This window comes from Lycium ferocissimum, chromosome 11, assembly GCF_029784015.1.
Source record: "Lycium ferocissimum isolate CSIRO_LF1 chromosome 11, AGI_CSIRO_Lferr_CH_V1, whole genome shotgun sequence".
NCBI classification, from domain to species: Eukaryota; Viridiplantae; Streptophyta; class Magnoliopsida; order Solanales; family Solanaceae; genus Lycium; species Lycium ferocissimum.
The window spans coordinates 25,347,920-25,360,876 of NC_081352.1; the positions used below are offsets into that span (position 1 = coordinate 25,347,920).

Consider the following 12,957-nt stretch of genomic DNA (forward strand, 5'->3'; position numbering starts at 1 on the left):
AATAAAGCATTTATCCGTAAATTCGTAAAGAATGCATACTCGCGTATTCATAATGAAATGGATGTTCCACCGAGGGAGATACACTCGAAAATGCTCATTTTGCAATTATGTTGGTCATGATAAGCGCAAGTGTCCCTTACGGCATGGTGGTCAAACTACATCTCGCGGTGGAAGTACCTCTCATGGTGGAGGAAACTTTAAGTGGTGGAAGTACCTCTAGTGGTGGTGGCACATCTCGCGGTAGGCGGAAGATCAACTCGAGGGCATTAATTGATGAATGTTTTTTAAGTTTTTTTCTTACTTTGATGATTGTATTTTTAAAAGTTTGGGTTTCTTATTAATGAATTAGTATGTTAAGTATTTTCATCTACTCAAGGTTATGAATGATGCAATTTAATTAAGTTTTTTTTTTTTTTTTTTTGTATGAATGCTGCCATTTTGACTAACTTTTGATTAATTATTAATGAACAAGTTTAAGTATTCGTAAAGAACTTCAAGCTAATGTCACCGAGCCTTGAACAAAAATGGCGTTCGAGCACTTTTCAACCTCTAAAACGGCCATCCGAACTTTTGTGTATCTTTGATGTGTTACTACCTTATTAATCGCACAAAAAATAAGTAGGGTTCTATATAAAATATTGAAGTTTCGGTCCCGAAGCATGATTAATCTATGGTCAAAGTACGTTAAAAAGTGTAACGAAAGAAGGGTTAACCAAAGAGCTAAAAAAACACGCACACTATAGCGCGGTGAATTTCTTTGCGCTATAGCAGGTAACGGAACCGTCTCCGTTAACTACTTTAGCGCATGATAAATTCTACGCGCTAAAGGTATTTTCGTAACATTTTTTTTTTTGTTGGAGTATTTTGGTTGAAACTGTTTTTTTTGGGGCATTTTGGTTCCGAGGCCTACAAGGAGAGACATTACACAAGTTATCAGAACAGATATTTTCTTTGCCCACTAGCACATGAAAAGACAGTACATATGTTTTTCACGATAGATGTTTTCTATATCCCCTAGCACCACGAAAAAGTGAGAGGGTACATAAGCTTTTACAAACGGACGTTTCTGAAAGTTAGCTAATCAGGAGATAATTATTTAAGACAGTCAGGGCCGGCTGGAGGGGAAGCAACTAAAGCAGTTAGCTTTAGGCCCCCCAAAATGAAGGCCCCAATTTTTTTAATTTTATGTACATTATTTATATATTATAAAACTATGAATAAAAGAGACTAGAGTTTATACTTATTTTCTTGAAATGTGATAGAGATTATTAAAATAAATAATTCTATTTTTATATTCTTTCCGTCCCATTTATGTGACATTCTTTCTTTGTTAGTTAGTCCAAAAAAGAATGACATCTCATTTTACCTTTTATGAGATGATTAATAGCCACAAAAAATTTTTGGCGTATTTTAAACAAAAAGTTTCAAAAATCTTTCTTTTCTCTTATACTTCGTGTCCAATCAAACACCTTCACATAAATTAGAGAGTAATAAACATTATGCAATATATAAAAGTGAACAAATTGATGACTACTTTGACAATTTTAAAAAGATGAAGTCTCTTGTAGAGTTGATTGTTTCTTATAAATACTGGATTAAATCATTTTTTTTAACTTCAAAATAGACTTGAATTGTTCTAAATGTATGAAATTATTTTGACATCTACATAGTGGCATGTAACTGAGTGAAAATCAAGATATAAAAGATGAACTATATACCATCTTCACAAAAAAAGAAAAAAGATTTACAATAAAAATATATAAAATTTTATTAGATATTTTTAAGGCCTATTATAGAGGTTTCGCTTTAGGCCACCGATTTCATTGAGCCGCTCCTAAAGACAGTATACAAGGATAATAATTTATTTTTTAAATTAATGTGGGACGCTTAACACCACTCTACGCTCATGATATTGGACAACTGATGCCCGACAATGTAACATAGGAGCATCATATTGTATAAATAGAGAAAAAGATGAGCCTATCAGCCTAAAAATTAAGAAGAGATCAACCAAAGAAATGGATCGGATTCGGAGAGTTGAAAGAGAGAATACAATTGAGAGAGAATATGAATTGAATTATATTGGGCCTTAGATTGAAAATGGGGCCTAAGTGCACATTGGGCTTTTATCTCGGTATCAGCTAATTGGGCTTGAGTTACATTGTCTCTATCTCTTGGGCTTGGGTTACATTACCTCTATCTCCAAATTCTTTCTCTATATCCGTTGCTTTCCAATGCATCATGTTGTTTTACTAATTTCGCTTTTACCTAGCCAGCCAAAATTATTTACCTGAGTACCCCCTCGCCAAAAACCCTTTCTCCATGGTATCATCACAGTATTTTTATATATCATGATGGTATCTTGGAGGAATAGGAGAAGGATGCAGTCTTTCATGATACCATATTAGTGTATTTATATACCATGATGATATCATGGAGGACTAAGAGAGTGTCTCATTGAAGGACTGAAGCAGTCCTCCATCATACCATCTCAGTATATGGTATATATTTTGATGGTATCACGAAGACTGGGGAGTGTCTCATTAAAAGACGGCCAAAGTCATAGATGGACCCCTGAACTTGTCCTGATTTTTCATTTAGACCCCCCAACTGAGGGTCGTACCATATATGAACCCTTCAAGATAACTGTTAATGTGCCATTTAAACACAAAATAAATATGCAACAACACACAAATGGTGTGTGTAATTCACACGCAAAAATAACAAATAAGATAGAGCCACGTGGATTTTAGCTTTAAAAAATAAAAAGTAAAAACAAAAATAGTCATCTTCTTCAGCACCCCCCCCCCCCTCCCGCCCGACCCCTCTCCTCTTCTTCAAACCCCCACCGCCCCTCTCCTTCCTCTCTTTTTCTTCTTCCTCCACTAGTCATCCGTCGTCCTCCCACTCCCAACTAATTCTTTTCCTTCTAAATAATTTACTTTAAAAAACAATAAACATCAATAGCACGAATAGAAGAAAGAGGAAAAGCAAGAAAAGTAAAGGGGTGTGTTTGGATGAAGGGTTTTTTTTGTGTGTTTATTTCAAAGGACTATTGATTTTTTTGGTCCATTAATGGAGAAATCATGGACTATTGATTTTTTTGGTCCATTAAGGGCTCAAATTTGCTGTATTTGAACAAAGCAAAAGAGAAGAGCGACGCCAGCGGCGGCGGTGGAATCCGGCTTCACCGGAAAAATTTGACGACGGCTGCGGTGGATTCCGGCTTCGGATCGGGGGGGAGGGTGGGCTGGGTTTTAGGATTTTTTTTTTAAATGTTTTTTTATTAGTTAAATTGTTTTAAAATAAGTTTTTTCTTATAATTATTTTTTTAATGATTAAAAAATTTTAAAAGGAAAAAATTGGCATCTCACGCCCTTTTAGAGCAGTGCATTGCACGCGCTTTGCCACCTCAATAATTGTGTTTAAATAGCACATTGACAGTTGTCTTGAAGAGTTCATATGGTACGACCCTTAGTTGGGGGGTCTAAATGAAAAATCAGGACAAGTTCAGGGGTCCATCTATGACTTTGTCCTTGAAAGATTGAAACAGTACTCCATGATACAATATATGTATATGTATATAAGATGATGATGTCATAGAGTCTTTTTTTTTTTTTTTTTTTTTTAGGAAAGTGTGTTTTTTGAATAAATGAAGATGATCCCCTTTGATACCATATCAGTATATTATATATACCATATGGGTTTCATACAGTGTTGACGAGTGTTATTGAAGAAATGAAAGAAGTCATTCGTGATACCATCATGATATATAAGAGACAGATAATACCATGTTGGTATCATAATTATGAAGGCATTTTGGGTAAATAGTTTTGGGGCATGAAAATAAGAGGGTATGAACGAATAATTATATTGTTTTTAGGGGGCATCTACGTTCTTTCCCCATATTTTAAAGAGAAATCCAGCAGCATTTTAGGCCATGAATGAGAAAGATAACAAAGTCGACATACAATGCATCCAACCACTATGCAAAAGCCAATGCATTAGTTTGATACTTGTATAGTGGAAAATTTTCTTAAAAAAAAAAAAATTGACATGGTACGTCTAGAAAAGAAGAAAGACGTCTTAGGTGTACATATTATTTGACCTATTTTTTTTATTATCTTTCCATTTTATGTTACGTGATTCGGCATAAAATTTAAAAAATAAATGAAGACTTTTGACACTTACAATTTTAGGGGCTCATGTCAAGCTGTCAATTAGGTTATTTTCGACCTATATGCTATATGATAATTAAACAAGATCGGTTTTCATGATTTAACATATATGAGGAGATTTTTGGACTCGATAAATATTTACTTGCATCAGGTTATCGGTTTTCATGATTTAGCATATATGAGGAGATTTTGGACTCAATAATCAGTGGCGGAGCTAGGAATTTTGTCAAGGGTGTTTGAATTCATATAATCTATATATTAAAGGTGTTCAATATGTACTATATGTCTGTAATATGTAATAATTAACATGTCGACACGGTATAATTTTTTGGCGAAGGGTGTTCGGTTGAACACTCTTGCCGGGCTGTGGCTCCGCCACTGTCAGTAATATCTACTCGCATTTAGTATTTATATTGGATGTTTACACAAATAGCCGGTTGAATTCACTATTAACTTTTCTTAATCGGTATACATAAGTGATACATTAATTATACACATATTATATATTAATTATACATATGTTATATATCCGATGGCTATTTTTAATTTAAATGGTAAGGCCTCATCTTTGAAGGAAACCATGGGCGTAATACAGCCGCACCAAAAGTAAGGCATATCTCTCTCTCTCTCTTACGTTTGCTTTAACATCCCCACACTCGGCCACCAAAAGTAAATAAAAGCAAATTAAAACGAAAAGAAGTACAATTATGTAAATTATGTAAAACAATTATCACTTAACGATGCGCTCTATAATTCAGTGATAATAGCCAAATAGGTTTAGGTATGTAGCATGTGATCAATGAAGAAAGCCTGTTAATTAAAGTTTGCGCTAATTAACATAATATATAGGGCCATGCGAGTTAGTGACCTCTGTGAGCTATGACTACTAAGCTAGGCCATGTGAATTAGTGACCTCTGTGAACTATGACTACTAAGCTATCTTTGATTGTAAGAGATGAGAGAGGCCATCAATATCAACACCTTATCCAGTTTATACAAATAAAATGTTCTTGTCATTTTATAAATTGGTCGAGCGAAATTTGTTTGAAATCCTTTTAGGTTTGTGCTTTAAGACTTAGCTGCCAGCTGGGTCAGCTTTAAAATGCCACAATCATTCAACTTAACAATACAAACCCTAATAGACCCTGCATAGCCGCCCACCAAAATAGTAGCCAGCAAATATATGTATATTTTGTTCATTGATTATAATATCCGAGAAATATGCATATTTTATATATGATTAAAATATATTTTTTATATATTGACTAGCCGTTGTAATTAATTTTTTATCAAGCGGCTAAATGTGTTTAAAAGCCCTTTTTTCCACATCCTTTCCTTAGTTCCATGTAAAAATTGTTTGGCATAAGGTATGCTCTGGACGCCGAGTCATGTGAGATTAAGGAATTTTTGCATGTTATTCTTCCTCGTAAATACTAATAGGAGAAGAAACAGTTCATGAGGAATGGCCAGGCCTTCAAAATTTAGCATTTCTTTGTACTTCGAATTAGTGGGCGGAGTCAGGAACTTATATAACGGACTAAGAAAATTATATACAAGAATGTCATAATGTGATTCGAACTTGTGACCTAAAAAAACTTTTGAATCCCGTTACCACTATAATAGAAATTTCCCTTATGTCAAGGAGATCAACAATTTATATATAAAGAAATTTTTAATTTTACCTCTTTATGTGTATATATAATTCGACGCAATAAGGGGATTGAATCCCACTTTCTGATTAGCTCCGCCTCTCTGGATCGTTTATTCTTCACCAAAATAACCATTTGGAAGTGGCAGTGTGACACATTAATAACTCAATTGTCTGGGAAGCTAACAACAAGAGACGGATAATATAAATTCATACATTGTCCTCAATAAAGAGACTGCTTGTATTATATCAAACATCTTTGAGAAATTCACTATGGACAAGAAGGAAAATAACTGGACAAGAGGATGAAATCTGCTTTTTGGTTGCTCGAGGATTTCTTGAATCTGAGAAAAGTGGAAATTGTTTTCAATTGTCTATTCTTTTTTCTACCAATAAGGCAATAACAGGAGATTCTCATCATTCAATTCATATTTTTCTGAGAAAGTAAAACTGGAAGTAGCAATGACGTTGTCAGCAGCATATTGGGAATGGGAAAATGTTAGCTATATTATCGTCTTCTTCTTGAAGACCTGATGTTTACATGTTCCCAGTGTATTAAGTTTTAGTTGGTAAAGCTTTCTTTCTAACCTTTTTCCCGATACACCACTTAAAAAAATAGGAATTAGCGATGGATAAAGTTTGAAGCTAAACATTAAAATCTATTGTTAATCCTATTTAGTGACAGATTAATGATATATTATCAAACAATTGTGCTAGCAACAAGCTATGAAAATCAGCATTTGGCCATGAAAATTCCAAATACAACTTGAAATTGTATTTGGAAAACACCTAAAACCATGTTTTCACCTTTTTCACTTTCAGTACTCAAACAACAAAATATTATTTGCAAAAATTATATCCAGACACAACTCCATCTTCAACTCTAACTTCAAAAATTCCAAATAATAAAGTGAAAAAAAAAATCATTTCTATGGCCAAACGCCTACTAAGAATAGGAAGGAAAGGGGATGGAATTTTAGGGTTGTAGTAACAATGTGCCAACAAATGTATCATTCATTAATGGCTTGTATAATTAAAAGAAAAATAAAAGTGCAAGCATGTTTTTAATTTGCGTATACTAGTAATGTGGTGGTTCACTTTCTAGTGTACAGTCCAGATTCAAAATTTAAATTTTATGAGTTCAGATATCTATCAATAAATTCACCTACGTTTGAGTTAAAGTGTTGGAAATTTTATATTTGTAGATATTTAATAATTTTTTTAATACATATACAAAATCTAAATCAGAACTACAAACTCAGAGCTAATGCTATATATCATATCCACCCCTTGGTGTGTCACTCTACGTGCTAGTGCAACCATATACTGATCCCCACAAGTATGTTTAAAAATGAGTTTAAGTTAATTACAAGTAAATCTAGCAAACATTAAATAATTAAAAACTTGGTAAAAATTGTAATTAATTTGTGTTTTCACAGATTAAACTCTTAACTAATTTGTAAAAAAATCTTTACATGATCAATCTATATAACATAAATGCTTGGTATTAAATTCAGAATATTTGTGTAGCCTGTAAGATAGCTGGCAAGCACAAATACTTATCAAAGAGAAAGGAGCGATCTAATTGCAAGCAGTTATTTCACACATCTACCAAACTATTTAAGAACTCCTAACATGTATTCCATTTTAGATCCGCCCTAGTATAGGAGTTCTATACAATTACATCTCATACTTATAATAATCTACTTATAATAATCTACATTTCTACCTTTAGAGCCCTCAATTTCTCTAAAATCATAGAGCTAAAAACTCTAGACTTTCCTGGTTAGCTTAAAGAGTACTTGCACCAATTTACTAATCCTAGCAAGCGTATAACTACTAAGCACGTTATGAGGGATTAGAGAATAATAACCAATGTCTTAAAAAGTGTAGGGTATGTTCAACTAAATCTAAATTAAATCTTCTAATTTAAATTTTCATGCATTAGAAAAATTATTGAAAATAGTGATAGACTATAACAAAAATAGATACTCTCAGTCTCAGAAGAACAGAAGAGCCCTTAAATTGAGATCAGTGAGCAAAGTGCATTAGGTCAGAAAATTTGCCAGCAATGAAAACTGCTCAAGTTCCCCACAGTACTACTAGCTAACACAAGTGGACATGTAAATATATAAACAGGAAAACACCTTGATGTATCTACTGCATGAGTATACTCTTAAATGTTATATTAATATTACTCTACATTATGGCACATTATCAATGCCTTTAAAGCCAACCATTCAAAATAATCTCTTACATGCTGCAAGTCATACATATCAAATTATAGTGATAAAAATTTAATTATAAGTTTTTCCTATGGTAAGTGGAACTAATTATCTAAAAAATAAAGTAACCAACCTTTTATAACAAGTTAAATAACATTTATATTATTAAAATCTCTTACACTGTCAATATACATAAGTTAAATAATCATCTCTTATAAAGATGTAGACCTCATTCAAGAAACAACGGGCACAACTTTTCAACAGAAAAGGCATTTCAATATTTTGTGTGTGCATGTGGGGAGAGGAAAATTGTTATCCTTAATTTCAAACAAATATATTTTTTGGTTGAACAAAATTTCAAACATGAATACTCATGCAATGCGACCGGCATACTGAAAATAAGGAGGAAAAGATGTTTGTCATTGTACATTGTCCTAAGAGAGAAGCAACCGTTTTTGCAGTCAACTCATTTCAAGTAGAAATTCAATCTACGCGTTAATGGGGAAAAAAAATATTAAAAAGAAAGGCCAGCTTCGAAGTTCACAAGTCAAAAACCTGTTAGCAAAAGTTCAACACAAAAGTTTATTTGATTTAATGTATTACACCGCAATATATAATTTAAATTGTGCTAGCATAGTGTAATATTTTATCTAAAAGTATAAGTTATTAGTTAGAAAGAGTAAACTTTTAGGTACTTGCTATATTTCAGTACGTCTTCCACGTGTCAGCCTGATTCTTTTTTTTTTTTTTTAAAAATAAGCCATACACGCAATAATTGTTTTTGGTTTTTGAGGGGCGGGCGAGATCATTTCAGATGTTTTAATCTATGTATTACTAATGCATAAGTCTTGCATAACTTATTCATATGTCATCTGTGATGTATAATTAAAAAAGAAATAGAAACAAGATATGGTAAAAGTACTAATAATGTTGAATTTTATGTGGAGATTAAATTTCCTTATTACACAAACCAAATCACCCTTAACTTAGTAAACGAAAAAACAAGAATCCAATATTTCAGCCAAATAACTACTTTAAATTTAAAGCATTTCAAAGAGAATGGAAGCAATTCAACTCCTTATCTAAATTAGAAATAATTTCTCTAGACCTTAATACATGTCAATGTCATTACTCAAAAAAAGTACTAATGCTAAGTTGCTAACATAATTGGATCTCATTACAAGAACAAAAAATTGTCAATATCTCAAGATCTTGGAGGTGGAAAGAATTGCGTACCAGCCATGAAAGTGTTAATTAGAGGAGCAGAATATAGAGAAGGTTCTAGAAAATGTGACTCCTCAGCCATCGTAACATCACCGCCACTTACAGCCACGTTATTGCCTGCTGATGTGGCGGTGCCAGCAACACCAATAAGGTTATGCTGATGTGGCACTGGATCTCCACCTGATGAGCTGTCACCAGCATTATTTATATAGTTGTACTGATCGCCTTGATCGTATAAGAGTCCCTTGAATATATGTCCGCCAATATTAACAGCTGCTTGATATGCTATTTGATCCTCAGTTTCTTCAATTGAGCTCATTCGAACACGTTGAAACACAGCCGTTGAATTTACTTTTGATGGAAAGTTTCCCACTTCTAACCCTAAAAATAAAATATACCAAAGACAACAACATTGGATTAGTTATAAGCAAAACATATTTCAACAAGTAAGCATTATTAGAAATATTGTTACATGTAAATTAAAGAGCTGCAGATAGAAGTATCCTAGGTTTTGGGGGGGGGGGGGGGGGGGGGGGGATTATGTGCTTTCACAAATATTCTTAACAAGAAAGTCAAGGATTTGAGTCCTGAAAATAAAGTTATGTAAAGAGTGTTATAACCCTTATAGAAGGCTTTCTAGTTTCTACCGGAAACGGATTCAAAATTTGAAGTTTTCTAAAATATTACTCCCTCCGTCCTAATTTTTATGTGATATAGTTTGACTGGGCACGAAATTTAAGAAAGAAAGGAAATTTTTTGAAACTTGCGATATAAAATAAGCCATAGATATTTGTATGACTGTAAACATATCATTCTTTTTAGAACAGATTAAAAAGAAAAATAGACAAAGGAGTAAAAACATAACGAGCATAAAGAGAGAATAGGGATTTCTTTGACAATCTTTTGTCAGGAATACCTAGAAACAGTGATGAGAAAGAGAAAGACAAAAAAAACCAAGGGAAAAGGTTTCACTGTTACAACAAAGGGGAGGTTCAGTTTTTCCAGTTTTCATCATAGCAATAGTCAGCTTTCTTGTCTCTCGTGAATTAATATCCTTTTAGTCAATCAAACTTCAGCACATTAATCTCGAGACTGTATGCTTCTGTGCATACAGTGAAGTACCAGCGTCGCCGAAGCGGAGCCAAAATTTTAAATTTATGGATTTTTAATTTTAGAAGGATAATTTATTAAGTTTTGAATAAATTATTATTACATCTATATTAAATAGAATTTTAAACAATTATAAAGTATCAATCAAAGCTACTGAATTTTGTCGAGGATCCATAAGTAAAACCGTAGCTCTTCACCCCTTAATAGCGGAGCCACATGCAATAAAGGAATTCAATCACCGTCTAGGGTAAAAATAAATGTGTTACTCTTAACATAAAGGAAGATACTTGTTCAGATCCCAAATACTCCCCCTGTTTCAATTTATATGAAACCCATTTGACTGGGCACGACATTTAAGAAATAGGGAAGACTTTTGAAATTTATGGTTCAAAATAAGCCTTGAAAATTTGTGTGGCTGTAAATCATTCATAAAGTGAATTTGTTTCCAAATTAGGAAAGAGGTCATTCATTTTGACACGGACTAAAAAGAAAATAGATTCAAACAAATTGAAACAGAGGGAGTATAACATTTTTGGATTTTCATGAAATTCCTTATCAAAATTTCTGGCTCCTCCATTGAACAACGATCGAAGAAAATGAAGAATTAAGATAGAGGTATAAAATCTTGAATCCCCTAGATATAAGAAAAATACACGTTTAAATCACAAGTATGACATTTCTAAAATTCCCTTATTAAAAACTATAACTCCGCCATTGAAGTGAAAGAAGATTGAAGAAAAATGAGAAAATAAGTTAGGAGTATAAAACTTTAAATCCCCGAAAATATATGTTCAAATTTTATGTGTGATATTTTCAGAATTTCTTGAATTCCATATCAGAATTTGACTAAATCTCTTGTTCCGCCACTGCAAGCAAATACGATTGAAAGAAGAAGAAGAAGAGGAGGAATTAAGATAGGAAAAACTTTACCAGTAGTATTATTAGAAGGTAAACGAGTGCAAACAAGAGAAGAACCACTAATTGGATCATCTTTTTGCCTTTTGGGGTTATTATCTTCTTCTTGTTGCAAAGAAGCAAGTTGTTGTTGCCTTTCTCTCCTTTTAGCAGCTGGAACCCAAGTACTTTTCACATGTGTTGTACACTGAAAACCTCTGCTCTTACAACAAGTCCTACATCTCATATGTTGACAATCTTTCTTTGCTTGGTTCCCACAATCTTGGCAACTAATCGTACTACTACTACGACTACTTCTCATCATCATAAAATTAGCAGCAGATCTTGAATTAGGCCCATGATGATGATCACTAGGCCCAATATCTAATCCAAATGGATTAATAATCGGGTTTGGGATTTGGTAATTTTGCTCGCCGTGATCAGGTGGTTGTTGTTGTTGCCATAGTTCGAAGCCTTTGTATGCGGGTAATTCTTGATCATGATTTTTGTACAAGAACCAATTAGTGGTTTCTTGATGGTGATGCTCTTGGTCGCTTGTTTCTTCTCTTCCTCCTAGTGAAAAGAACCCAGCCATTTTTCTATATTCAATTGTGACTGACAATCCATACCACTACTTTTGACACGACTCCATAAAATCAAGATAGAGCTTTCAATTTATCAAAAACTTGATAAATTTTGTTGTACTGAGTTGAATTATTACTAAGCCGCAAGCTTCAATCCTGATGTCTACTTTAGCCTTGCGACCATACTCTCCTGAAATCAAAAAAACTTTGATTAGTCACAAAGTTCCTCGATTTTCTTGATTTGTAGAGTTTTACAAAAATAAATTAAAAAGGGTGGTCTTTTTCTCACTCACTCCTCTCAATTTTCCTCTCTTAGTAGAAAAAATAACACACCCTTGAATATGGACTATCGAAGTGTGTAAGGCGAGAATAATTGTATTGTAGAGGAGAGGGAAGAAGAGACAAGGAACATATATGATTTATGAATTTATGAGAGAGACAAATTGCATTTTTTAAAAGAAAAGAAATTCTAGGATAGACAAAATGAGGAAGGACTTTTGATGATGGAAATTAACGGAAGGAGAAGTAAAGGGAAGCTTTTCTTATTTTGCTTCTACTTGTTGATATTTAAGAGGCAGAAGAATTACACAACTGCGATGCCGCCGCCAATGGCCTAAAAAAACAGCAGCAGACTTAACTTTGTCTTTGTTTCTGCAGCCACACCAATTTAAGACTTGTTTTTGTTTGTTTAAAATTGGTCAGTGGTTGGCTATATACTGACGTGTTTTTACGATTACCCTATATTAATTTCAAAATGTATATATACCACTTCACTTATAAGAAATTTATATTAAAAGTATTCCCTGAGTCCCAATTTAAATGTCTTAATTTGAATAGACAGTGAGTTTAAAAAATAAAAAAAGGACTTTCAAATTTTGTGATTATAAACTTGTCATGTATGATTTTTGAATTATTAACTTATTAAATATAGAAAGAGAAAATATTTTTGAGACAGATCAAGAAAAAAGTAAGACACTTAAATTGAGACGGAAGGAATATAAATTTAAAATGATTACTCTTTCTTTTTTCATTTTAGGTGAAGTTATTGACCGGACATGAAGTTTAGGTAGACGTTTGGACATGAAGTAACTTAT

The 12,957-nt window shown here is 33.0% G+C and overlaps 1 protein-coding gene across 3 annotated transcripts; it reads right to left on the bottom strand.

Moving 5' to 3' along the window:
- Positions 1 to 5,998: 5,998 nt before the first annotated feature.
- Positions 5,999 to 12,540, bottom strand: LOC132037647 (protein EXPRESSION OF TERPENOIDS 1-like). 3 transcript variants are annotated; one of them, XM_059428186.1, is made up of 4 exons: positions 12,157 to 12,540; positions 11,316 to 12,053; positions 9,288 to 9,656; positions 5,999 to 6,170 (listed from the first exon to the last, which is right to left on the bottom strand). In XM_059428186.1, the coding sequence occupies exons 2-4, from the start codon at positions 11,872 to 11,874 to the stop codon at positions 6,076 to 6,078; spliced, it is 1,023 nt and encodes a 340-aa protein (XP_059284169.1). In that variant the 5' UTR covers positions 11,875 to 12,053; positions 12,157 to 12,540; the 3' UTR covers positions 5,999 to 6,075. The 3 variants fall into 3 exon arrangements, with proteins under 3 accessions (XP_059284169.1, XP_059284168.1, XP_059284170.1); XM_059428185.1 differs by having other exon boundaries at positions 11,316 to 12,540; XM_059428187.1 differs by lacking the exon at positions 5,999 to 6,170 and having other exon boundaries at positions 9,130 to 9,656; positions 11,316 to 12,540.
- Positions 12,541 to 12,957: the final 417 nt, after the last annotated feature.

What these genes read in the sequence shown, in the direction of transcription:
- LOC132037647 (XM_059428186.1), bottom strand. Translation starts at nt 11,874, where the DNA reads ATGGCTGGGTTCTTTTCACTAGGAGGAAGAGAAGAAACAAGCGACCAA. An exon ending in ACCTTCTAATAATACTACTG is followed by an intron (nt 9,657 to 11,315) that starts GTAAAGTTTTTC and finishes TTTTATTTTTAG; the next exon opens with GGTTAGAAGTGGGAAACTTT. An exon ending in AATTAACACTTTCATGGCTG is followed by an intron (nt 6,171 to 9,287) that starts GTACGCAATTCT and finishes CACTTTTCTCAG; the next exon opens with ATTCAAGAAATCCTCGAGCA.